Source organism: Salvelinus fontinalis, chromosome 8 (assembly GCF_029448725.1).
Source record: "Salvelinus fontinalis isolate EN_2023a chromosome 8, ASM2944872v1, whole genome shotgun sequence".
Lineage (NCBI taxonomy): Eukaryota > Metazoa > Chordata > Actinopteri > Salmoniformes > Salmonidae > Salvelinus > Salvelinus fontinalis.
Genome location: NC_074672.1, coordinates 47,630,412 through 47,658,388, shown reverse-complemented (window position 1 = coordinate 47,658,388; position 27,977 = coordinate 47,630,412). Strand labels below are relative to the sequence as shown.

Genomic DNA, 27,977 nt, shown 5'->3' with positions numbered 1-27,977 from the left:
AACCGGTGGTCTGCCTGTATCTCTGTCTCTAACCGGTCTGCCTGTATCTCTGTCTCTAACCGGTGGTCTGCCTGCATCTCTGTCTCTAACCGGTGGTCTGCCTGCATCTCTGTCTCTAACCGGTGGTCTGCCTGCATCTCTGTCTAACCGGTGGTCTGCCTGCATCTCTGTCTCTAACCGGTGGTCTGCCTGCATCTCTGTCTCTAACCGGTGGTCTGCCTGTATCTCTGTCTCTAACCGGTGGTCTGCCTGTATCTCTGTCTCTAACCGGTCTGCCTGCATCTGTCTCTAACCGGTGGTCTGCCTGCATCTCTGTCTCTAACCGGTGGTCTGCCTGCATCTCTGTCTCTAACCGGTGGTCTGCCTGCATCTGTCTCTAACCGGTGGTCTGCCTGCATCTCTGTCTCTAACCGGTGGTCTGCCTGTATCTCTGTCTCTAACCGGTGGTCTGCCTGCATCTCTGTCTCTAACCGGTGGTCTGCCTGCATCTGTCTCTAACCGGTGGTCTGCCTGCATCTCTGTCTCTAACCGGTGGTCTGCCTGTATCTCTGTCTCTAACCGGTGGTCTGCCTGCATCTCTGTCTCTAACCGGTGGTCTGCCTGCATCTCTGTCTCTAACCGGTGGTCTGCCTGCATCTCTGTCTCTAACCGGTGGTCTGCCTGCATCTCTGTCTCTAACCGGTGGTCTGCCTGCATCTCTGTCTCTAACCGGTGGTCTGCCTGCATCTCTGTCTCTAACCGGTGGTCTGCCTGCATCTCTGTCTCTAACCGGTGGTCTGCCTGTATCTCTGTCTCTAACCGGTGCTCTGCCTGCATCTGTCTCTAACCGGTGGTCTGCCTGCATCTCTGTCTCTAACCGGTGGTCTGCCTGTATCTCTGTCTCTAACCGGTGGTCTGCCTGCATCTCTGTCTCTAACCGGTGGTCTGCCTGCATCTGTCTCTAACCGGTGGTCTGCCTGCATCTCTGTCTCTAACCGGTGGTCTGCCTGCATCTCTGTCTTTTCTGTCCCTGTCTTTTCTGTCCGTCTGTCTTTTCAGGTGATCTGAATGTATTCTTTGCATTTGTCAAGTAAGCACTTTGAACTGCGGTGTCTAAATAAAGTTTATGATTTGCCCCCAGCCCACCGAGGGCCTGGCCCCAGCAGACAGCCTGAACGACCCGGCGTCAGAGACTAACGCCGATGAGTTGGCTGCTGCAGTGACCCAGGCGGTGGCCCGATTAGCCCCGTCCTGCACCTTAACCCCCACTCAGACAATGATGGTGGCCGGCCCGGCTAAGATACAGGCAGCTGCGACCATGGCAGAGGTGGTCAATGGAATAGAGTCTGCTGCTGGGGTGAGTGGATTGGACTAGACTGGCTGTGGCTGGCTTTCTGGCGGACCTCTGTTGACCTGATTTAAATCATTGAAGTAACTCAAAATGGCTGTTATTTTGTTCACTATGAGATGGTTTTATAAGACATTGTTAAAGGGTCATACATGCTCGTGACACGTGTGTTTTCTAACCATCGTGTGTCGTCCAGAGGCTGATTTCTGTTCTCCTCTTTGACAAACCATCTCATTATTGTAAAATATCTATATATTTTTTATTTTTAATAACTTTATCTGGCTGAAATAAAGGTTCCTAAAGAAATGATAAATAACATATTAATGTAGATCCGCTCATTTTAATTATTAATAAATGTGAAAACCTGTTATTCATATTGTGTTATTAAACGCTGTGTCTTTCTCCAGAGGCCAGGACTGCCTCCTGCGGTGGTCAAAGCCCCGCTGAAGAAAGACAACCAGTGGTTTGACGTTGGCATCGTCAAGGTCACCAACACGGTGGTCACGCACTACTACCTACCCGACGAAGACGCGGCTGCTGCTGATGTAAGACACTAACGCCACGATCGACACCCGACACACAACGTTGACTACTGTTGTTTCTGAAGTCACTAATAGTATCGACGATAATGCATTTGGGTATATATATAGAGCTTTTTATATTGGTTTCACACATTGTGATTTTTTTGTTTTCCTCAATTCCTCACACGCTCGCTCATAGTCTCGTTCTCAAAATGTTTTTGGAGGAGAATATCCCAAGGGTCCCTCCCTCTGAACTTCTCCTCCAGTGCTTTTTGAGGAGGAGGAGGTAAGGAGAGACGATGCGACGAATCAAGGAGAGACTTAAAATCTACGGCTTCCTCCTACTAGGGCTGTTTGGGTGGCGGTACCGCCACACCGGCAGTCATGAGTCACGGTACCGCCACACCGGCAGTCATGAGTCACGGTACCGCCACACCGGCAGTCATGAGTCACGGTACCGCCACACCGGCAGTCATGAGTCACGGTACCGCCACACCGGCAGTCATGAGTCACGGTACCGCCACACCGGCAGTCATGAGTCACGGTACCGCCACACCGGCAGTCATGAGTCACGGTACCGCCACACCGGCAGTCATGAGTCACGGTACCGCCACACCGGCAGTCATGAGTCACGGTACCGCCACACCGGCAGTCATGAGTCACGGTACCGCCACACCGGCAGTCATGAGTCACGGTACCGCCACACCGGCAGTCATGAGTCACGGTACCGCCACACCGGCAGTCATGAGTCACGGTACCGCCACACCGGCAGTCATGAGTCACGGTACCGCCACACCGGCAGTCATGAGTCACGGTACCGCCACACCGGCAGTCATGAGTCACGGTACCGCCACACCGGCAGTCATGAGTCACGGTACCGCCACACCGGCAGTCATGAGTCACGGTACCGCCACACCGGCAGTCATGAGTCACGGTGATCTCATTTTATGCATTCTAAACATGCTTTGGTTGTACCCAACTTGCTAACGAACATCAGGTCCTATTGGCCTGGTACTCAGGGCTCTATTGTCCCCCCATCAGGTCCTAATGGCCTGGTACTCAGGGCTCTATTGTCCCCCCATCAGGTCCTATTGGCCTGGTACTCAGGGCTCTATTGTCCCCCCATCAGGTCCTATTGGCCTGGTACTCAGGGCTCTATTGTCCCCCCATCAGGTCCTATTGGCCTGGTACTCAGGGCTCTATTGTCCCCCCATCAGGTCCTAATGGCCTGGTACTCAGGGCTCTATTGTCCCCCCATCAGGTCCTATTGGCCTGGTACTCAGGGCTCTATTGTCCCCCCATCAGGTCCTATTGGCCTGGTACTCAGGGCTCTATTGTCCCCCCATCAGGTCCTATTGGCCTGGTACTCAGGGCTCTATTGTCCCCCCATCAGGTCCTAATGGCCTGGTACTCAGGGCTCTATTGTCCCCCCATCAGGTCCTATTGGCCTGGTACTCAGGGCTCTATTGTCCCCCCATCAGGTCCTATTGGCCTGGTACTCAGGGCTCTATTGTCCCCCCATCAGGTCCTAATGGCCTGGTACTCAGGGCTCTATTGTCCCCCCATCAGGTCCTATTGGCCTGGTACTCAGGGCTCTATTGTCCCCCCATCAGGTCCTAATGGCCTGGTACTCAGGGCTCTATTGTCCCTCCATCAGGTCCTAATGGCCTGGTACTCAGGGCTCTATCGTCCCTCCATCAGGTCCTAATGGCCTGGTACTCAGGGCTCTATTGTCCCTCTATCAGGTCCTAATGGCCTGGTACTCAGGGCTCTATTGTCCCTCCATCAGGTCCTAATGACCATCAGGTCCTATTGGCCTGGTACTCAGGGCTCTATTGTCCCTCCATCAGGTCCTAATTGCCTGGTACTCAGGGCTCTATTGCCCCTCCATCAGGTCCTAATGGCCTGGTACTCAGGGCTCTATTGTCCCCCCATCAGGTCCTAATGGCCTGGTACTCAGGGCTCTATTGTCGGTGGTCACGTTGTTTTTGATGTTGTTTTAAAGCCTAACACAACAAAATGGACAGTGCTTTCTGAGGTGAGGATTCATTCAAAGCACCCGTAATTATATTAGAGCCTATGAGCCCAAGCTTGGGAAAAAAATAAAACTGAATTAAAATAACGATTGTACCCTTATAAGATACGTGGTCTAGGCTTTTTGAGTGTGGACTGTTATGATGCATACTGAATGGGACTGGTTATCTAATGATACGCTCAAATGTTTATTCTCGAGTCTGGGAAAGAGAACCTATAACCCTTGACGATGCTGTTGGTTCAAGGATTGTGCCGGTCGGCTTATAGTTAGCCTTTCGATTTAGAGAGAAATTTTTAAAATATATTTTCATAATTAATTGAGTGACACCGTTAACCTTTTTTTTAGCTATACAGAATATCTCACCACCGGCCTCCTCTCTCACCTTTTTTTTTTTTTCCGTTTCTAGAGCGCGCAGAAAGGCTGTCCACAGTTTAGTGACACTGTCTTTCCTTGTGAAAACACAAATACAATCGATGTTAAACGAAGCACTGGGGTAGCTGCAGGAACAAGGTTGGAGAGCCCATGACATTACAGCATTATTCTAAAATTTATTAAATAAAATAAAAAAATTCTCATCAATTTTACACACACTACCCCATAATGACAATGCAAAAACATGTTTTAAAAAAAAATATATATATATATATTACATTTACATAAGTGTTCAGACCCTTTACTCAGTACTTTGTTCAAGTGCCTTTGGCAGCGATTACAGCCTTGAGTCTTCTTGGGTTCGACGCTACAAGCTTGGCACACCTGTATTTGGGGAGTTTCTCCCATTCTTCTCTGCAGATCCTCTCAAACTCTGTCAGGTTGGATGGGGAACGTCGCTGCATAGCTATTTCCAGGTCTCTCCAGAGATGATCAATCTGGTTCAAGTCCAGGCTCTGGCTGGGCCGCTCAAGAACATTGAGACTTGTCCCAAAGCCACTCCTGCGTTGTCTTGGCTGTGTGCTTAGGGTCGTTGTCCTGTTGGAAGGTGAACCTTCACCCCAGTCTGCAGTACTGAGCGCTCTGGAGCAGGTTTTCATCAAGGATCTCTAAATTTTTCCCGTTTATCTTTCCGTCAATCCTGATTTAGTCTCCAAGTCCCTGCCTCTGAAAAATATCCCCACAGCATGATGCTGCCACCACCATGCTTCACCGTAGGGATGGTGCCAGGTTTCCTCCAGACGTGACGTTTGGCATTCAGGCCAAAGAGTTCAATCTTGGTTTCATCAGAGATGGTTGTCCTTCTGGAAGGTTCTCTCATCTCCACAGAGGAATTCTGGAGTTCTGTCAGAGTGACCATCGGGTTCTTGGTGACCTCCCTGACCAAGGCCCTTCTCCCCGATTGCTCAGTTTGGCTGGGCGGCCAGCTCTAGGAAGAGTCTTGGTGGTTCCAAACTTCTTCCATTTAAGAATGATAGGGGCTACTGTGTTCTTGGGGACCTTCAATGCTGCAGAAATGTTTTGGTACCCTTCCCCAGATCTGTGCCTCGACGCAATTCTGTCTTGAGTTCCAAGGACAATTCCTTCAACCTCATGGCTTGGTTTTTGCTCTGACATGCACTGTCAACTGTGGGGACTTATAAAGACAGGTGTGTGCCTTTCCAAATCATGTCCAATCAATTTAATTTACCACAGGTGGACTCCAATCAAATTGTAGAAACATCTCAAGGATGATCAATGGAAACAGGATGCACCTGAGCTCAATTTAGAGTCTCATAGCAAAGGGTCTGAATACTTATGTAAATAAGCTATTTCAGTTTTTTATTTGTAATAAATTAGCAAAAATTACAAACCTGTTTTACCTTTGTCATTGAGGTATTGTGTGTAGATTGATGAGGAAAAAGTTATTTAATCCATTTTAGAATAAGGCTGTACCGTAACAAAATGTTGAAAAAAGTGAACGTGTCAGAAGACTTTCCAAATGCCACTGAATGTTTTGATTTCTAAGACATTGTAAGGTTTGTATCATTCACAACTAAAGTAGCCAAATAGCTCTAAATCTAGCATATAGGACCTGTTTCACGTCATCGCTATCACCTCGATATAGCCACATCGTATACACACTTACTCCGTAACGGGGGAAAAACGTCCTTCATATTTTCAGCCAAGTTCAATTATATTGTTCTTACTATAAAATCGGTTTAATATAAAATAACGTCACGGGACTTCTAAACGTATCTCGTCAGCTAAATGAACAAGCCCTACAGTCGACGTCATGGAGTATAGCCAGATAAGATGGAAGGAAGACATGTAGTGTTTCTTGTGTGTTGTAGGACGACTCTGGGACGATCCCGGACTACAGTCAGATGAGGAAGATCGATCTCCAGCCAGGGACGGCCTATAAATTCAGGGTGGCCGGGATCAACACCTGTGGCCGGGGGAACTTCTCGGAGGTCTCCGCCTTCAAGACGTGTCTACCAGGCTTCCCCGGAGCTCCCTGCGCTATCAAGATCAGCAAGGTAACACATTTTTATTTTATTAAATTACATTTTTTTGTTTTTTTAACCAGTTAAGTCAGTAAAGAACAAATTCTTAAACATATTTTACCCCAGGGAGTGTTATTTTATCAAACATATTTTAAAATTCAAAAAGGCACTCGGCACATCTGAGGAATCTTATTCGCGGGTGCCATGGCAACAATTGAACAAGATGAAGGAAAAAGGAAGCCGCCCACTGCTCTTGATAGTATCACCGATATTTAATAAGCTTTACGTATCGGCCTCACGGCCTTCGTCAGAGCTCTGACCAGAGCAGTGTGCGGTTTCCTTTTTCCTTCATCAAACATATTTTACCCAGGAAGTGTTATTTTATCAAACATATTTTACCCAGGAAGTGTTATTTTATCAAACATATATTTTATTTCACCTTGTTTATACGATTCTGTATTTATAGCTCATATCACGCTTTCTTCCCCTCTCTTCCTCCTCCTCACTCAGAGCCCAGACGGCGCCCACCTGACCTGGGAGCCTCCGTCGGTCACATCTGGTAAGATCATTGAGTACTCGGTGTACCTGGCCATCCAGAGCGCCCAGAGCGGGGAGCAGGCCAAGCCCACCACCACCACCACCCCAGCCCAGCTGGCTTTTATGCGGGTGTTCTGTGGGCCTAACCCCTCCTGCCTGGTGCAGTCGTCCAGCCTCTCCAACGCACACATAGACTACACCACCAAGCCTGCCATCATCTTCCGTATCGCAGCCCGCAACGAGAAGGGCTACGGCCCTGCCACGCAGGTCAGGTGGCTCCAAGGTACGGAACGTTATGTTAAACTCGATTCAGTTGCCAATATTACATTGAACACAAATGTGAACACAACATGTAAAGTGTTGGTCTCATGTTTCATGAGCTGAAATAAAACAGCCCAGAAATGTTCCAGTATGCACAAAAAGCTTATTTCTCTAAAATGTTTTGCACAAATTTGTTTACATCCCTGTTAGTTAGAATTTCTCCTTTGCCATGATAGTCCATCCACCTGACAGGTGTGGCATATCAAGAAGCTGATTGAACAAAATGCTCATTACACAGGTGCACCTTGTGCTGGGGGACAATAAAAGGCCACTCTAAAATGTGAAGTTTTGTCAGACAACACAATGCCACAATGTCTCAAGTTGATGGAGCGTGCGATTGGCATGCTGACTGCAGGAATGTCCACCAGAGCTGTTACCAGAGAATGTATTATTAATTTCTCTACCATAAGCCGCCTCTAACGTCATTTTAGAGAATTTAGCAGTACGTCCAACTGGCCTCACAACCACAGACCACGTGTAACCACGTCAGCCCCTCCACATCCGGCTTCTTTACCTGCGGGATCGTCTGAGACCAGCCACCTGGACAGCTGATGAAACTGTGGGTTTGCACAAACTGAAGAATTTCTGCACAAACTGTCAGAAACCGTCTCGAAGAAGTTGACCTGTGTGCTCGTCCTCACCAGGGTCGTGAACTGACTGCAGTGGGCAACATGCTCACCTTCGATGGCCACTGGACAACTGTGGTCTTCACAGATGAATCCCGGTTTCAACTATACCTGGCAGATGGCAGAAAGCGTGTATGGCGTCTGTTGGGAGAGCGGTTCGCTGATGTCAACGTTGTGAACAGAGTGCCCCATGGTGGCGGTGGGGGTACGGTATGGGAAGGTATAAGCTACGGACAACGAACACGATTGCATTTTATCGATGGCAATTTGAATGCACAGAGATACCGTGACGAGATCCTGAGGCCCATTGTCGTGCCATTCATCCCGCCGCCATCACCTCACGTTTCAGCATGATAATGCACTGCCACATGTCGCAAGGATTTGTACACAATTCCCGGAAGCTGTGCATTTCCCAGTTTTTTTTTCTTCCATGGTCTGCATAATCACCAGACGTCACCACACCCGTTGAGCATGTTTGGAATGCTCTGGATCGACGTGTACGACGGCGTGTTCCAGTTCCCGTCGACAACCGTTTGAAGAGGAGTGGCGACAATATTCCATATTCAACAGCCTGATCAACTCTCTGTGAAGATGTCACACTGCGTGACGCAAATGGTGGTCACATCAGACACCGACTGGTTTTCTGATCTACGCCCATATCTTTCTATTTTATATTTTTATATATCTGTGACCAACTGTATTCCCAGTCATGTGAAATCCATAGACTAGGGCCTAATAATATACATTTTTCAATTGACTGATTTCCCTTATGTGAACTGTAACTCCTGTCAAAATCTTTGAAATTGTTGCATATTGCGTTTTTATATTTTTGTGTTCGGTACAATCCTAACCGTTTCCCCTCTCCCTGTAGAGATTAGTAAAGATGGCCTTGCAGGTAAACCTACTGTTAAGAGACCAGGCTCCTCGCCTGACATGTGAGTACTAGGATTCATCCTTCTCTCTCTCTTTTTAATATCCACAGAACGATTAAATAAGAAGAATTCATGAATTCAGGTATTTTTAACTGCACATTCGTTAAAAAAACTATGATTTCATTTATTTATTTATTTGGAAATGCAAAAGTGTTTGGGGGGAAAAAGGTTTTCCAGTAGTCGGTTATGGCCAAGCCTGTCCCACCCCTCTGTCATAACTCTTAACTTTCAACTGAACTATCTGTACTAACTCTGTAGCCTTATCCATGTTCATCTGTTGGATCGGGTTTTCTCTCCTCTTGTAGGAAAGCTGCTGGTCCAAAGAAGGCCAGATCAGACCAGTGAGGAGGGGTTTCCTTCCTCTCCCCTTGTTGTCCATGATGACTATGACTGAACTGAAAACAACACCTTCCTACTGAATACAATACCCCAGGCTCTACCCGGACCCCAACCTCTACCAGAACCCCAACCTCTACCCGGACCCCAACCCCTACCAGAACCCCATCTAACTCTACAACAGCACATCCTGAACCCAGACCAGGCTCTACCCGGACCCCAACCTCTACCAGAACCCCATCTAACCCTACAACAGCACATCCTGAACCCAGACCAGGCTCTACCCGGACCCCAACCTCTACCAGAACCCCATCTAACCCTACAACAGCACATCCTGAACCCAGACCAGGCTCTACCAGAACCCCAGGCTCCACCAGAACCCCAGGCTCTACCAGAACCCCAGGCTCTACCAGAACCCCAACCTCTACCAGAACCCCAACCTCTACCAGAACCCCAACCTCTACCAGAACCCCATCTAACCCTACAACAGCACATCCTGAACCCAGACCAGGCTCCACCCGGACCCCAACCTCTACCAGAACCCCAACCTCTACCAGAACCCCATCTAACCCTACAACAGCACATCCTGAACCCAGACCAGGCTCCACCAGAACCCCAACCTCTACCAGAACCCCATCTAACCCTACAACAGCACATCCTGAACCCAGACCAGGCCCCGTCCTGAACCCAGACCCCGTCCTGAACCCAGACCAGACCCCGTCCTGAACCCAGACCAGGCCCCGTCCTGAACCCCATCTAACTCTACAACAGCACATCCTGAACCCAGACCAGGCCCTGTCCTGAACCCAGACCCCGTCCTGAACCCAGACCAGACCCCGTCCTGAACCCAGACCAGACCCCGTCCTGAACCCAGACCAGACCCCGTCCTGAACCCAGACCAGACCCCGTCCTGAACCCAGACCAGGCCCCGTCCTGAACCCAGACCAGGCCCCGTCCTGAACCCAGACCAGGCCCCGTCCTGAACCCAGACCAGGCCCCGTCCTGAACCCACACCAGGCCCCGTCCTGAACCCACACCAGGCCCCGTCCTGAACCCACACCAGGCCCCGTCCTGAACCCAGACCCCGTCCTGAACCCAGACCAGGCCCCGTCCTGAACCCACACCAGGCCCCGTCCTGAACCCACACCAGGCCCCGTCCTGAACCCACACCAGGCCCCGTCCTGAACCCACACCAGGCCCCGTCCTGAACCCACACCAGGCCCCGTCCTGAACCCAGACCAGGCCCCGTCCTGAACCCACACCAGGCCCCGTCCTGAACCCACACCAGGCCCCGTCCTGAACCCACACCAGGCCCCGTCCTGAACCCACACCAGGCCCCGTCCTGAACCCACACCAGGCCCCGTCCTGAACCCACACCAGGCCCCGTCCTGAACCCACACCAGGCCCCGTCCTGAACCCACACCAGGCCCCGTCCTGAACCCACACCAGGCCCCGTCCTGAACCCACACCAGGCCCCGTCCTGAACCCACACCAGGCCCCGTCCTGAACCCACACCAGGCCCCGTCCTGAACCCACACCAGGCCCCGTCCTGAACCCAGACCAGGCCCCGTCCTGAACCCAGACCAGGCCCCGTCCTGAACCCAGACCAGGCCCCGTCCTGAACCCACACCAGGCCCCGTCCTGAACCCACACCAGGCCCCGTCCTGAACCCACACCAGGCCCCGTCCTGAACCCACACCAGGCCCCGTCCTGAACCCACACCAGGCCCCGTCCTGAACCCACACCAGGCCCCGTCCTGAACCCACACCAGGCCCCGTCCTGAACCCACACCAGGCCCCGTCCTGAACCCACACCAGGCCCCGTCCTGAACCCACACCAGGCCCCGTCCTGAACCCACACCAGGCCCCGTCCTGAACCCACACCAGGCCCCGTCCTGAACCCACACCAGGCCCCCGTCCTGAACCCAGACCAGGCCCCCGTCCTGAACCCAGACCAGGCCCCCGTCCTGAACCCAGACCAGGCCCCCGTCCTGAACCCAGACCAGGCCCCCGTCCTGAACCCAGACCCCGTCCTGAACCCAGACCCCGTCCTGAACCCAGACCCCGTCCTGAACCCAGACCCCGTCCTGAACCCAGACCAGGCCCCGTCCTGAACCCAGACCAGGCCCCGTCCTGAACCCAGACCAGGCCCCGTCCTGAACCCAGACCAGGCCCCGTCCTGAACCCAGACCAGGCCCCGTCCTGAACCCAGACCAGGCCCCGTCCTGAACCCAGACCAGGCCCCGTCCTGAACCCAGACCAGGCCCCGTCCTGAACCCAGACCAGGCCCCGTCCTGAACCCAGACCAGACCCCGTCCTGAACCCAGACCAGGCCCCGTCCTGAACCCAGACCAGGCCCCGTCCTGAACCCACACCAGGCCCCATCCTGTACCTAGACCAGGCCCAACAACCCATCTGTCACAAAATGGCTGTAAAATAGATAAAGCTGAGAAACGCCAGATCCCCTGCCCTCATCACTGGACGTTGTGGTTCCGAGGACGCCTTATTTCATTCTTCTGGATTTCTTATTGTATTATTATTATTATTATTATTGATATTTACTTGTTTAAACCATGGAAAGCGCATAATTAACTTTTTATTTTCCTATGATATGATTTTCTGAGGAATCAAAATTAAAAAAAAAAACTGTTCAGTCTGGTCTAACTGTAGTTGCTAGATAGTTCTCTAGTCTCATTCATGCGTTTCCTCTCCCCTGTTTATCTACACAAGCAATAGACAAATACAAATAACTGCTCATATTACAATCTAGTGTATCTCATTATGTCATTGGAGAGGGGAGGTGTGTGGGCATCAGATGGTTGCTATGGGAGACAGTTGGATCATAAGAAGATGATGTCATTGTCACATCGTCATGGAGATTTAATAAATACACCAAACGGACAGCGGGACGTTGGGGGGGGGGGGGGGGGGGGCAGTGTTCTCCATTCCAGGGGAATCCTCATCAACCAATCAATACTCTGTATCTGTCCCGGCTGTCATCTTGCTTTGTGACATCACTGTGTTTTAATGTGTAGCGATGTCAGAGAGGAGACCGAGTTAAAGGATTAGCTTCAGAAAAAAATACCTGTGGTCCCTGTAGCTTTAGGAGACTGCTTTATTCTCCCTCTAGTTGACTATCTACTCTGGTAGTTTCTCTGCTTTCATTGGAGGAATTTTATGAATAGTGATTGGCTGACTGCCAGGGTGACAGTGATTGGCTGACTGCCAGGGTCACAGTGATTGGCTGACTGCCAGGGTCACAGTGATTGGCTGACTGCCAGGGTCACAGTGATTGGCTGACTGCCAGGGTCACAGTGATTGGCTGACTGCCAGGGTGACAGTGATTGGCTGACTGCCAGGGTGACAGTGATTGGCTGACTGCCAGGGTGACAGTGATTGGTTGACTGCCAGGGTGACAGTGATTGGCTGAAACAACCCAATACATATTTTATAACCTGATTTGACCGTTTCAGAATCGGTGGTGTAACGAACGATTTACGTAACAAGGACTTTTTGTACTTGCTCTGCTGCAGAACATAAGATTAGTCAGAAAAAGAAGAGTGGATTGTTTTATTTTTGTTAATTTTTTTTTATTAAAGGAATTAATTTGCTGAAAAAAATATTTATTTTCATCTTTCCCCTTCTCAATCTGTTGATATTCCATAGTAGAATTAATTTGTTCGACTATGGAATTCAAAAGGTTATGTTAATTTTCCCAAGGCTTGTTTTATTTTCGTTTTTTTTTTTTTTTTTAGATAAATCCCAGTTTATTCTCAGAAATGTTCTGCCCCCAAATTGTGGAGAAACTTTTCGTATTGATAACCATTTGACATTTTGTTTTTGGTGTATTATGTGTTAAGGTATGCAAGTGTGTAACGTGACTAGTGTTTTTGAACGGAGAGGTTTTTAGTTACCTAGTTGTGGGATATGATGGCAGGAAGAGTGATTGATTGGCTCAGCTAGTATCGGTTCAATTGTAAATAAGTTCCTTCACGTAGCAAGAAGTAAAAAAATAAAAAATAAATAAAAAATACTGCTTTTTATATAATTATCTGTAACAAAAATGTTTTTACATGTTTGTCATCTCGGTTGCTTTGTCTAGATATAAAAAAAATAATAATTAAAAAGGAAATGTCTTCCTGCTCTGTCTTGTTCTCGCTTCTGTTTTTCCTCATTGACTATAATGCAGAACCCTTGTTGATATCGTCGTCATGGTTATAATGCCCAAGATGCATTGGCAGGCAGGGACGTCAGGAGGCTGTATTGAGAACCAAACATAGAAATAGAATCTAGAATAGATTGTTGGAATAGATTATATTTCTATGGAAGCAACAGCTAGCTGATGGAAGATTTTGAGCTTTTGTTCCATCTGATCTGACAGATGTTTGGGTATTAAACTGTTTGTGAATATTACTATGGAAAATAAAACTTTGTAGTGCATCCTTTTCTTACCAGTTCTGGAGATGTGACTTTATTTTGTGTGAATGTTGTGTTGCTAATGAGGGGAGAGACATATTTTCCTTAACCTGGAACACTGGTTGAGTTTACCACCATCCTTGTGTAAATGTGAAATATAAAGTGCATACTGTTCGGTTATATACTACAACTGTTGTGGGTAGTCAGAATATAATTGTTAGTTTTAAAACGTTTACATGCTTGTAAGGACGATTTCCCTAATAATCCTTTTTTTTTTTACATGGGTTTGCGAACTACCTTTTATAAAAGAGTGCCGTGTATAAAGTCAGAAAATCTGCTGTCTCAGCCACTGCCTGTCACCAAGGGAGTACCCCAAGGCTCGATCCTAAGTCCCCCGCTCTTCTCAATTTACATCAACAACATAGCTCAGGCAGTAGGAAGCTTTCTCATCCATTTATATGCAGATAATAGTCTTATACTCAGCTGGCCCCTCTCTGGATTTTGTGTTAAATGCTCTACAAAAAAGCTTTCTTAGTGTCCAACAAGCTTTCTCTGCCATTAACCGTGTTCTGTACACCTCCAAAACAAAGGTCATGTGGTTTGGTAAGAAGAACGCCCCTCTCCCCACTGGTGTGATTAGTACCTCTGAGGGTTTAGAGCTTGAGTTAGTCACCTCATACAACTACTTGGGAGTATGGCTAGACGGTACACTGTCCTTCTCTCAGCACATATCAAAGCTGCAGACTAAGGTTAAATCCTCTATCATAATTGCTCCTCTTTCACCCCAGCTGCCAAACTAACCCTGATTCAGATGACCATCCTACCCATGTTAGATTACGGAGACATAATTTATAGATCGGCAGGTGTTCTTTACCATTCGACCATCAGATTTGCCACCAATGTTCCTTATAGGACACATCACTGCAATCTATACTCCTCTGTAAACTGGTCATCTCTGTATACCCGTCGCAAGACCCACTGGTTGATGCTTATTTATAAAACCCTCTTAGGCCTCACTCCCCCCTATCTGAGATATCTACTGCAACCCTCATCCTCCACATACAACACACGTTCTGCCAGTCACATTCTGTTAAAGGTCCCCAAAGCACACACATCCCTGGGTCGCTCCTCTTTTCAGTTCACTGCAGCTAGCGACTGGAACGAGCTGCAACAAACACTCAAACTGGACAGTTTCATCTCCATCTCTTCATTCAAAGACTCAATCATGGACACTCTTACTGACAGTTGTGGCTGCTTCGCGTGATGAATTGTTGTCTCTACCTTCTTGCCCTTTGTGCTGTTGTCTGTGACCAATAATGTTTTACCACGTTTTGTGCTGCTGCCATGTTGCCATGCTGTGTCGTCTTAGGTCTCTCTTTATGTTGTGTCTCTGTCGTGATGTGTTTTGTCACATTTTTTATTTAATCCCAGGCCCCCATCCCCGTAGGAAACCTTTTGCCTTTTGATAGGCCATCATTGTATGTCATAAGGTGAATGCACCAATTTGTAAGTCGCTCTGGATAAGAGCGTCTGCTAAATGACTTAAATGTAAATGTAATTGTAAATAAGAATTTGTTCGTTAACTGACTTGCTTAGTTAAATAAAGGTAAAATAAATAAAATAATAAAATAAATAAACATGTACACATCTGAAATCAGGTTACGGAAACCAAGGAGGAGAGTTTAGTTCGCTAGCTAGTGAAGGTACTTTGGATAAATGCAACAGCAAAATCTCCATTCAAAATAAAAGTCCTACCACAGTGACCATGTTATTTTTATGATACCTTTTTGATTCTGAGTTGGGACATGAAGTATGAAAACTATTTCTAAGATACTTTCATTCTTCCCGAACTCAGAGGGAGGCTTGCACTACTGGTGCTGGCCCACGGAAGATCAGACACCGCTGGAAGGCCGATTAAACTGTTTTTACGTATCCTAATATTTTTCCAAAGATTGCCAGAGGTCAATACATAACGACGAGATTTCTCATGACTCTGCATAAAGTGGTCGTCCTCCCAAAGGCGGGAAGGCAGGCGAAAAGTTTAGTTCCAAAATAAACCCATAGAAACGCATTGGGTTTATTTTCGGTGAGAGTGAAACCTCTCGCTTCGCCTCTTCCTCTGTGAGATTACTTAGAAACCCAGGTGTTTTAATCGGTTTACTTCGATTTTGATGTTGATACCACAGCGCCCTCTATCTGATTCAGCATGCCATTGCAGTCTGCCATTACGGTCACTTGACGACAACACTCGTCAATGTAAAACCGTGAGCTAGCATCTTGCTCTAGAGCAAACTATTCTCTTGCATTGGTAGGTAGCTTACTGTATTAGTTAGCTACCACATTATTGATAACATGATTTATTAGCTAGTTTGATATACCAGAGAAGTTTGTAGATGCCCTTCCTCAAGATTAAAAAGTTTGAATAGGCCATTTAGCATAGGGAGTTTAGCTAGCTAACGTTAGTTAATTGGCGGATTCGATTATGCTGCACCGCGGCGCACCGGTCCATGACCCGCAACGTTTATGAGCAAAAGCGATGAGGGAGGAGTGGCGTTTAAATCGAACAGTAATCTGCACCGCTCGGTCATGTTGTCAACAAGGCAGCATTGTGAATCATCCAAAAGCATATATATATATATATATATATATATATATATATATATATATATATATATATATATATATATATATATATATATATATATTCCTTAAAATATATTGTAGCGACTCGCGTGGACAGTTATGTGTCTTTGTTCTGGTGTTATGTTGTTGTGTGACGATAAGGACACATTTATCCGCATTTTATGGGTTTCGTGGGGTCCAGTATGCTATCTGCCAATCAAGGGAATGGCTGAAATGCACGGCCGGCCCGCGGCAGATTGACGAGGGCGGCATTTTCTGAGCTAAACTGACAAAGACGCACAACAACAACACATACAATTTCACATAATTCTGCACCAAAACAATGACAATTTCTCTCAACCAGTAGCATACGGGCTTTTTAGTTATGCATTGATGCCGCTCTGGGATAAGCAGTGCCCATCTTGTTTTGAGCTGACTTTGCTGCATAGCACACACCCGGAGGCAGCCTGACTCCAGAACTCATGCAATCAACTTTCACCCGGTGCAAAACACGCCTATCCGGGCGCCTGATTAATCGAATCCCCTCATTGTTAACCATCTCTAAAAATGGACCGGAGTCCCACCACAGATAGAACAATAAGAGATATTTCACTGGGTGTATAAATATGAAGCATCCACTTGGCGTTTCCTCTCACTACCAAATATGGAAATGGGAAATTGAAATATAGGAAATTGAAATTGACTATTTTAGAAATTAAAGATAAAATAAATAGATTTTCTCTCTTCTCACTAAGCATGTTGATATTATATTAATACCTGGGTTTTTATTAGAAGAGTGTCATCATATATTCCTGCAGAAGGCTACTGTTGCCTTCTGGGAATGTAATTCTTCAACCACCAGACACTGTGTACTCATGGTCTTAAGGTTTGTGGGAGGATTAACACATTCTCACTTCAAGTTAAGTTAAGTTTTGATACTTTTGTGTGAAAACTGGCACACCATATTTTGGCCCATATTTTGTGCATAAACTACCTTTATAAATAAGACATACACAGCCTTTATAAATGAGACATAAACTACCTTTATAAATAAGACATACACAGCCTTTATAAATGAGACATAAACTACCTTTATAAATGAGACATAAACTACCTTTATAAATGAGACATAAACTACCTTTATAAATGAGACATAAACTACCTTTATAAATAAGACATAAACTACCTTTATAAATGAGACATACACAGCCTTTATAAATGAGACATAAACTACCTTTATAAATAAGACATAAACTACCTTTATAAATGAGACGTAAACTACCTTTATAAATGAGACATGCACAGCCTTTTTATAAATGAGACATAAACTACCTTTATAAATGAGACATAAACTACCTTTATAAATAAGACATACACAGCCTTTATAAATGAGACATAAACTACCTTTATAAATGAGACATACACAGCCTTTATAAATGAGACATAAACTACCTTTATAAATGAGACATAAACTACCTTTATAAATGAGACATAAACTACCTTTATAAATGAGACATACACAGCCTTTATAAATGAGACATAAACTACCTTTATAAATAAGACATAAACTACCTTTATAAATGAGACATAAACTACCTTTATAAATGAGACATAAACTACCTTTATAAATGAGACATACACAGCCTTTATAAATGAGACATAAACTACCTTTATAAATAAGACATAAACTACCTTTATAAATGAGACATAAACTACCTTTATAAATGAGACATACACAGCCTTTATAAATGAGACATAAACTACCTTTATAAATGAGACATAAACTACCTTTATAAATGAGACATAAACTACCTTTATAAATGAGACATAAACTACCTTTATAAATGAGACATAAACTACCTTTATAAATGAGACATAAACTACCTTTATAAATGAGACATAAACTACCTTTATAAATAAGACATACACAGCCTTTATAAATGAGACATAAACTACCTTTATAAATGAGACATACACAGCCTTTATAAATGAGACATAAACTACCTTTATAAATGAGACATAAACTACCTTTATAAATGAGACATGCACAGCCTTTATAAATGAGACATAAACTACCTTTATAAATGAGACATAAACTACCTTTATAAATGAGACATAAACTACCTTTATAAATGAGACATAAACTACCTTTATAAATGAGACATAAACTACCTTTATAAATGAGACATACACAGCCTTTATAAATGAGACATAAACTACCTTTATAAATGAGACATAAACTACCTTTATAAATGAGACATAAACTACCTTTATAAATGAGACATAAACTACCTTTATAAATGAGACATACACTACCTTTATAAATAAGACATGCACAGCTTTTATAAATGAGACATAAACTACCTTTATAAATGAGACATAAACTACCTTTATAAATGAGACATAAACTACCTTTATAAATGAGACATAAACTACCTTTATAAATGAGACATAAACTACCTTTATAAATGAGACGTAAACTACCTTTATAAATGAGACGTAAACTACCTTTATAAATGAGACCCCTTAAGAATAAATCTTGGGCCACATGGCCATCCATATTCAAGAGCATGTTGTGTCTCAACCAATGGCGGGATTTAAATGGTGATGTAAAATTACGTGTTTCTTTTAGATCATGGATGTCTCATGGTATGGTGATGTAAAATGGGTCCCCTTTGAGCACCTTTATCTCTTGAATGTTTTTGGGCATTCAGGGACCCGAAAAGTCATTTTCCGAGCATATCTACAACGGGCAAATATGCATGGAAGGTTTTGTTCAAATCAAACAAGGTGCTGTCAAAAAGTTGTCAAAATTCAAATAGATTTACCCTACTGTATCTCCCCCGTGAGTTGTAGATGCTGAGACATTATCTTTACCCCCCCCCATGAGTTGTAGATGCTGAGACATTATCTTTACCCCCCTCCATGAGTTGTAGATGCTGAGACATTATCTTTACCCCCCTCCATGAGTTGTAGATGATGAAACATTATCTTTACACCCCTCCATGAGTTGTAGATGCTGAAACATTATCTTTACCCCCCCTCCATGAGTTGTAGATGGTGAGACATTATCTTTACCCCCTCCATGAGTTGTAGATGCTGAGACATTATCTTAACCCCCCTCCATGAGTTGTAGATGCTGAGACATTATCTTTACCCCCTCCATGAGTTGTAGATGCTGAGACATTATCTTTACCCCCCCTCCATGAGTTGTAGATGCTGAGACATTATCTTTACCCCCCTCCATGAGTTGTAGATGATGAGACATTATCTTTACCTCCCTCCATGAGTTGTAGATGCTGAGACATTATCTTTACCCCCCCCCATGAGTTGTAGATGCTGAGACATTATCTTTACCCCCCTCCATGAGTTGTAGATGATGAGACATTATCTTTACCCCCCCCCTCCATGAGTTGTAGATGCTGAGACATTATCTTTACCCCCCCTCCATGAGTTGTAGATGCTGAAACATTATCTTTATCCCCCCTCCACGAGTTGTAGATGCTGAAACATTATCTTTACCCCCCTCCATGAGTTGTAGATGCTGAAACATTATCTTTACCCCCCTCCATGAGTTGTAGATGCTGAGACATTATCTTTACCCCCTCCATGAGTTGTAGATGCTGAGACATTATCTTTACCCCCCTCCATGAGTTGTAGATGATGAGACATTATCTTTACCTCCCTCCATGAGTTGTAGATGCTGAGACATTATCTTTACCCCCCCCCATGAGTTGTAGATGCTGAGACATTATCTTTACCCCCCTCCATGAGTTGTAGATGATGAGACATTATCTTTACCCCCCCCCCTCCATGAGTTGTAGATGCTGAGACATTATCTTTACCCCCCCTCCATGAGTTGTAGATGCTGAAACATTATCTTTATCCCCCCTCCACGAGTTGTAGATGCTGAAACATTATCTTTACCCCCCTCCATGAGTTGTAGATGCTGAAACATTATCTTTACCCCCCTCCATGAGTTGTAGATGCTGAGACATTATCTTTACCCCCCTCCATGAGTTGTAGATGCTGAAACATTATCTTTACCCCCCCTCCATGAGTTGTAGATGCTGAAACATTATCTTTACCCCCCTCCATGAGTTGTAGATGCTGAGACATTATCTTTACCCCCCCTCCATGAGTTGTAGATGCTGAGACATTATCTTTACCCCCCTCCATGAGTTGTAGATGCTGAAACATTATCTTTACCCCCCTCCATGAGTTGTAGATGCTGAGACATTATCTTTACCCGCCTCCATGAGTTGTAGATGCTGAGACATTATCTTTACCCCCTCCATGAGTTGTAGATGCGGAAACATTATCTTTACCCCCCCCCCTCCATGAGTTGTAGATGCTGAGACATTATCTTTACCCCCCCTCCATGAGTTGTAGATGCTGAAACATTATCTTTACCCCCCCTCCATGAGTTGTAGATGCTGAGACATTATCTTTACCCCCCTCCATGAGTTGTAGATGATGAGACATTATCTTTACCTCCCTCCATGAGTTGTAGATGCTGAGACATTATCTTTACCCCCTCCATGAGTTGTAGATGCTGAGACATTATCTTTACCCCCCCTCCATGAGTTGTAGATGCTGAGACATTATCTTTACCCCCCTCCATGAGTTGTAGATGCTGAAACATTATCTTTATCCCCCCTCCACGAGTTGTAGATGCTGAAACATTATCTTTACCCCCCTCCATGAGTTGTAGATGCTGAAACATTATCTTTACCCCCCTCCATGAGTTGTAGATGCTGAGACATTATCTTTACCCCCCTCCATGAGTTGTAGATTCTGAAACATTATCTTTACCCCCCCTCCATGAGTTGTAGATGCTGAAACATTATCTTTACCCCCCTCCATGAGTTGTAGATGCTGAGACATTATCTTTACCCCCCCTCCATGAGTTGTAGATGCTGAGACATTATCTTTACCCCCCTCCATGAGTTGTAGATGCTGAAACATTATCTTTACCCCCCTCCATGAGTTGTAGATGCTGAGACATTATCTTTACCCGCCTCCATGAGTTGTAGATGCTGAGACATTATCTTTACCCCCTCCATGAGTTGTAGATGCTGAAACATTATCTTTACCCTCCCCCCCTCCATGAGTTGTAGATGCTGAAACATTATCTTTACCCCCCTCCATGAGTTGTAGATGCTGAGACATTATCTTTACCCCCCTCCATGAGTTGTAGATGCTGAAACATTATCTTTACCCCCCCTCCATGAGTTGTAGATGCTGAAACATTATCTTTACCCCCCTCCATGAGTTGTAGATGCTGAGACATTATCTTTACCCCCCCTCCATGAGTTGTAGATGCTGAGACATTATCTTTACCCCCCTCCATGAGTTGTAGATGCTGAAACATTATCTTTACCCCCCTCCATGAGTTGTAGATGCTGAGACATTATCTTTACCCGCCTCCATGAGTTGTAGATGCTGAGACATTATCTTTACCCCCTCCATGAGTTGTAGATGCTGAAACATTATCTTTACCCCCCCCCCCCTCCATGAGTTGTAGATGCTGAGACATTATCTTTACCCCCCCTCCATGAGTTGTAGATGCTGAAACATTATCTTTACCCCCCCTCCATGAGTTGTAGATGCTGAGACATTATCTTTACCCCCTCCATGAGTTGTAGATGATGAGACATTATCTTTACCCCCCCCCTCCATGAGTTGTAGATGCTGAGACATTATCTTTCCGCCTGACTAGGGATTAACACCGGTAACCGGTAACCGGGATCCCGAGACCACTCTTCGCAGCAGACTGGCAAAGCATCTATAGCTCATTGTCCAAACAGGTCGCATTGAAGCCTTTATTTAGCCATTAGACTAGCGTATTTACTTCACACAAAGTCGCCATAAATTAAAAGCACACGCATAATTGACACTGAATGCAGTTCAGAGTTCTCATCAAAACTGAAAATTCGATCCCCGGTCTGACCCAAGCCCGGTGAGCTGAATCCTGAACCCTGGTTTGACCCAAGCCCGGTGAGCTGAATCCTGAACCCTGGTTTGATCCAAGCCCGCTGAGCTGAATCCTGAGCCCTGGTCTGACATCACAGAATTGAAATGAGCCCAGTAGGCTATATTGATTTAAACTGGTGTTGAGAACAGCGCGGCGGAGGCGAGCGGCAGCGGAGTGGGGAGACGAGGAAACAGCCATTGGGGGCCTTGAAAAAGCTTAGACAGGAAAACACCCTTTAGTTCTGATCAACTGAATGATGAAAATATTGGAAGGAAGTAGGCTAACGCAATTGAAGGCATGTATCAAATTCTTACCTATACAGAAACTCCCAAGGTCTCGACCTTTTAAGTCTTTACTGAAGACTCATCTCTTCAGTATGTCCCAGCCACGACCCATCTTCAATGCTCTTACTGAGGGAAAGAGGTTGTTGGCCAAGAACTCGCGATACATGGCCCCATCCATCCTCCCCTCAATACGGTGCAGTCGTCCTGTCCCCTTTGCAGAAAAGCATCCCCAAAGAATGATGTTTCCACCTCCATGCTTCACGGTTGGGATGGTGTTCTTGGGGTTGTACTCATCCTTCTTCTTCCTCCAAACACGGCGAGTGGAGTTTAGACCAAAAAGCTCTATTTTTGTCTCATCAGACCACATGACCTTCTCCCATTCCTCCTCTGGATCATCCAGATGGTCATTGGCAAACTTCAGATGGGCCTGGACATGCGCTGCAGGATTCTAATCCATGACGGCGTAGTGTGTTACTAATGGTTTTCTTTGAGACTGTGGTCCCAGCTCTCTTCAGGTCATTGACCAGGTCCTGTCGTGTAGTTCTGGGCTGATCCCTCACCTTCCTCATGATCATTGATGCCCCACGAGGTGAGATCTTGCATGGAGCCCCAGACCGAGGGTGATTGACCGTCATCTTGAACTTCTTCCATTTTCTAATAATTGCGCCAACAGTTGTTGCCTTCTCACCAAGCTGCTTGCCTATTGTCCTGTAGCCCATCCCAGCCTTGTGCAGGTCTACAATTTTATCCCTGATGTCCTTACACAGCTCTCTGGTCTTGGCCATTGTGGAGAGGTTGGAGTCGGTTTGATTGAGCTTGTGGACAGGTGTCTTTTATACAGGTAACAAGTTCAAACAGGTGCAGTTAATACAGGTAATGAGTGGAGGACAGGAGGGCTTCTTAAAGAAAAACTAACAGGTCTGTGAGAGACGGAATTCTTACTGGTTGGTAGGTGATCAAATACTTATGTCATGCAATAAAATGCAAATGAATTACTTAAAAATCATACAATGTGATTTGTTGGATTTTTGTTTTAAATTCCGTCTCACAGTTGAAGTGTACCTATGATAAAAATTACAGACCTCTACATGCTTTGTAAGTAGGAAAACCTGCAAAATCGGCAGTGTATCAAATACTTGTTCTCCCCACTGTATATATATATAACCCTGCCATCTCTCTAGAGGAGATAGTCCCTGATATCTCGTCTCAGGCCGTGGACCTGATATCTCGTCTCAGGCCGTGGACCTGATATCTCGTCTCAGGCCGTGGACCTGATATCTCGTCTCAGGCCGTGGACCTGATATCTCGTCTCAGGCCGTGGACCTGATATCTCGTCTCAGGCTGTGGACCTGATATCTCGTCTCAGGCCGTGGACCTGATATCTCGTCAGCAGGCTGTCGACCTGATATCTCGTCTCAGGCCGTGGACCTGATATCTCGTCTCAGGCCGTGGACCTGATATCTCGTCAGCAGGCTGTGGACCTGATATCTCGTCTCAGGCCGTGGACCTGATATCTCGTCTCAGGCCGTGGACCTGATATCTCGTCTCAGGCCGTGGACCTGATATCTCGTCTCAGGCCGTAGACCTGATATCTCATCAGCAGGCTGTGGACCTGATAACTCGTCTCAGGCCGTGGACCTGATATCTCGTCTCAGGCCGTGGACCTGATATCTCGTCAGCAGGCCGTGGACCTGATATCTCGTCAGCAGGCTGTGGACCTGATATCTCGTCAGCAGGCCGTGGACCTGATATCTCGTCTCAGGCTGTGGACCTGATATCTCGTCAGCAGGCCGTGGACCTGATATCTCGTCTCAGGCCGTGGACCTGATATCTCGTCTCAGGCCGTGGACCTGATATCTCGTCTCAGGCCGTGGACCTGATATCTCGTCTCAGGCTGTGGACCTGATATCTCGTCTCAGGCTGTGGACCTGATATCTCGTCAGCAGGCTGTGGACCTGATATCTCGTCAGCAGGCTGTGGACCTGATATCTCGTCTCAGGCCGTGGACCTGATATCTCGTCAGCAGGCTGTGGACCTGATATCTCGTCTCAGGCCGTGGACCTGATATCTCGTCAGCAGGCCGTGGACCTGATATCTCGTCAGCAGACTGTGGACCTGATATCTCGTCTCAGGCCGTGGACCTGATATCTCGTCAGCAGGCTGTGGACCTGATATCTCGTCAGCAGGCTGTGGACCTGATATCTCGTCTCAGGCTGTGGACCTGATATCTCGTCAGCAGGCTGTCGACCTGATATCTCGTCAGCAGGCTGTGGACCTGATATCTCGTCAGCAGGCTGTGGACCTGATATCTCGTCAGCAGGCTGTGGACCTGATATCTCGTCAGCAGGCTGTGGACCTGATATCTCGTCAGCAGGCTGTGGACCTGATATCTCGTCAGCAGGCTGTGGACCTGATATCTCGTCTCAGGCTGTGGACCTGATATCTCATCTCAGGCCGTGGACCTGATATCTCGTCAGCAGGCCGTGGACCTGATATCTCGTCAGCAGGCCGTGGACCTGATATCTCGTCTCAGGCCGTGGACCTGATATCTCGTCAGCAGGCTGTGGACCTGATATCTCGTCAGCAGGCTGTGGACCTGATATCTCGTCTCAGGCCGTGGACCTGATGTCTCGTCTCAGGCCGTGGACCTGATATCTCGTCAGCAGGCTGTGGACCTGATATCTCGTCAGCAGGCCGTGGAACTGATATCTCGTCTCAGGCCGTGGACCTGATATCTCGTCTCAGGCTGTGGACCTGATATCTCGTCTCAGGCCGTGGACCTGATATCTCGTCTCAGGCTGTGGACCTGATATCTCGTCAGCAGGCTGTGGACCTGATATCTCGTCAGCAGGCCGTGGACCTGATATCTCGTCTCAGGCCGTGGACCTGATATCTCATCAGCAGGCTGTGGACCTGATATCTCGTCTCAGGCCGTGGACCTGATATCTCGTCAGCAGGCTGTGGACCTGATATCTCGTCTCAGGCCGTGGACCTGATATCTCGTCTCAGGCCGTGGACCTGATATCTCGTCTCAGGCCGTAGACCTGATATCTCATCAGCAGGCTGTGGACCTGATAACTCGTCTCAGGCCGTGGACCTGATATCTCGTCTCAGGCCGTGGACCTGATATCTCGTCAGCAGGCTGTGGACCTGATATCTCGTCTCAGGCCGTGGACCTGATATATCATCTCAGGCTGTGGACCTGATATCTCGTCAGCAGGCTGTGGACCTGATATCTCGTCTCAGGCTGTGGACCTGATATCTCGTCAGCAGGCTGTGGACCTGATATCTCGTCAGCAGGCTGTGGACCGGATATCTCGTCAGCAGGCTGTGGACCTGATATCTCGTCAGCAGGCTGTGGACCTGATATCTCGTCAGCAGGCTGTGGACCTGATATCTCGTCAGCAGGCTGTGGACCTGATATCTCGTCAGCAGGCTGTGGACCTGATATCTCGTCTCAGGCTGTGGACCTGATATCTCATCTCAGGCCGTGGACCTGATATCTCGTCAGCAGGCCGTGGACCTGATATCTCGTCTCAGGCCGTGGACCTGATATCTCGTCTCAGGCCGTGGACCTGATATCTCGTCTCAGGCTGTGGACCTGATATCTCGTCAGCAGGCTGTGGACCTGATATCTCGTCAGCAGGCTGTGGACCGGATATCTCGTCAGCAGGCTGTGGACCTGATATCTCGTCAGCAGGCTGTGGACCTGATATCTCGTCAGCAGGCTGTGGACCTGATATCTCGTCAGCAGGCTGTGGACCTGATATCTCGTCAGCAGGCTGTGGACCTGATATCTCGTCTCAGGCTGTGGACCTGATATCTCATCTCAGGCCGTGGACCTGATATCTCGTCAGCAGGCCGTGGACCTGATATCTCGTCTCAGGCCGTGGACCTGATATCTCGTCTCAGGCTGTGGACCTGATATCTCGTCTCAGGCTGTGGACCTGATATCTCGTCTCAGGCTGTGGACCTGATATCTCGTCAGCAGGCTGTGGACCTGATATCTCGTCAGCAGGCTGTGGACCTGATATCTCGTCAGCAGGCTGTGGACCTGATATCTCGTCAGCAGGCTGTGGACCTGATATCTCGTCTCAGGCTGTGGACCTGATATCTCATCTCAGGCCGTGGACCTGATATCTCGTCAGCAGGCCGTGGACCTGATATCTCGTCTCAGGCCGTGGACCTGATATCTCGTCTCAGGCCGTGGACCTGATATCTCGTCTCAGGCTGTGGACCTGATATCTCGTCTCAGGCTGTGGACCTGATATCTCGTCAGCAGGCTGTGGACCTGATATCTCGTCAGCAGGCTGTGGACCTGATATCTCGTCAGCAGGCTGTGGACCTGATATCTCGTCTCAGGCCGTGGACCTGATATCTCGTCAGCAGGCTGTGGACCTTATATCTCGTCTCAGGCTGTGGACCTGATATCTCGTCAGCAGGCCGTGGACCTGATATCTCGTCAGCAGACTGTGGACCTGATATCTCGTCTCAGGCTTTGGACCTGATATCTCGTCAGCAGGCTGTGGACCTGATATCTCGTCAGCAGGCTGTGGACCTGATATCTCGTCTCAGGCTGTGGACCTGATATCTCGTCAGCAGGCTGTGGACCTGATATCTCGTCAGCAGGCTGTGGACCTGATATCTCGTCAGCAGGCTGTGGACCTGATATCTCGTCAGCAGGCTGTGGACCTGATATCTCGTCAGCAGGCTGTGGACCTGATATCTCGTCAGCAGGCTGTGGACCTGATATCTCGTCAGCAGGCTGTGGACCTGATATCTCGTCTCAGGCTGTGGACCTGATATCTCATCTCAGGCCGTGGACCTGATATCTCGTCAGCAGGCCGTGGACCTGATATCTCGTCTCAGGCCGTGGACCTGATATCTCGTCTCAGGCTGTGGACCTGATATCTCGTCTCAGGCTGTGGACCTGATATCTCGTCTCAGGCTGTGGACCTGATATCTCGTCAGCAGGCTGTGGACCTGATATCTCGTCAGCAGGCTGTGGACCTGATATCTCGTCAGCAGGCTGTGGACCTGATATCTCGTCTCAGGCCGTGGACCTGATATCTCGTCAGCAGGCCGTGGACCTTATATCTCGTCTCAGGCTGTGGACCTGATATCTCGTCAGCAGGCCGTGGACCTGATATCTCGTCTCAGGCTGTGGACCTGATATCTCGTCTCAGGCTGTGGACCTGATATCTCGTCAGCAGGCTGTGGACCTGATATCTCGTCAGCAGGCTGTGGACCTGATATCTCGTCTCAGGCCGTGGACCTGATATCTCGTCAGCAGGCTGTGGACCTGATATCTCGTCTCAGGCCGTGGACCTGATATCTCGTCAGCAGGCCGTGGACCTGATATCTCGTCAGCAGACTGTGGACCTGATATCTCGTCTCAGGCCGTGGACCTGATATCTCGTCAGCAGGCTGTGGACCTGATATCTCGTCAGCAGGCTGTGGACCTGATATCTCGTCTCAGGCTGTGGACCTGATATCTCGTCAGCAGGCTGTCGACCTGATATCTCGTCAGCAGGCTGTGGACCTGATATCTCGTCAGCAGGCTGTGGACCTGATATCTCGTCAGCAGGCTGTGGACCTGATATCTCGTCAGCAGGCTGTGGACCTGA

The 27,977-nt window shown here is 47.2% G+C and overlaps 1 protein-coding gene across 1 annotated transcript in view; it reads left to right on the top strand.

Annotated features, from left to right (window-relative positions):
* Positions 1 to 11,498, top strand: part of LOC129861512 (host cell factor 1-like) — a 54,923-nt gene extending 43,425 nt beyond the window's left edge. The window contains exons 22-27 of the mRNA XM_055932890.1: positions 1,121 to 1,336; positions 1,735 to 1,872; positions 6,148 to 6,333; positions 6,811 to 7,120; positions 8,656 to 8,719; positions 9,022 to 11,498. Coding sequence (XP_055788865.1) covers positions 1,121 to 1,336; positions 1,735 to 1,872; positions 6,148 to 6,333; positions 6,811 to 7,120; positions 8,656 to 8,719; positions 9,022 to 9,061 — 954 coding nt within the window. The 3' untranslated portion in view covers positions 9,062 to 11,498. The remainder of the gene's footprint in view (positions 1 to 1,120; positions 1,337 to 1,734; positions 1,873 to 6,147; positions 6,334 to 6,810; positions 7,121 to 8,655; positions 8,720 to 9,021) is intronic.
* Positions 11,499 to 27,977: the final 16,479 nt, after the last annotated feature.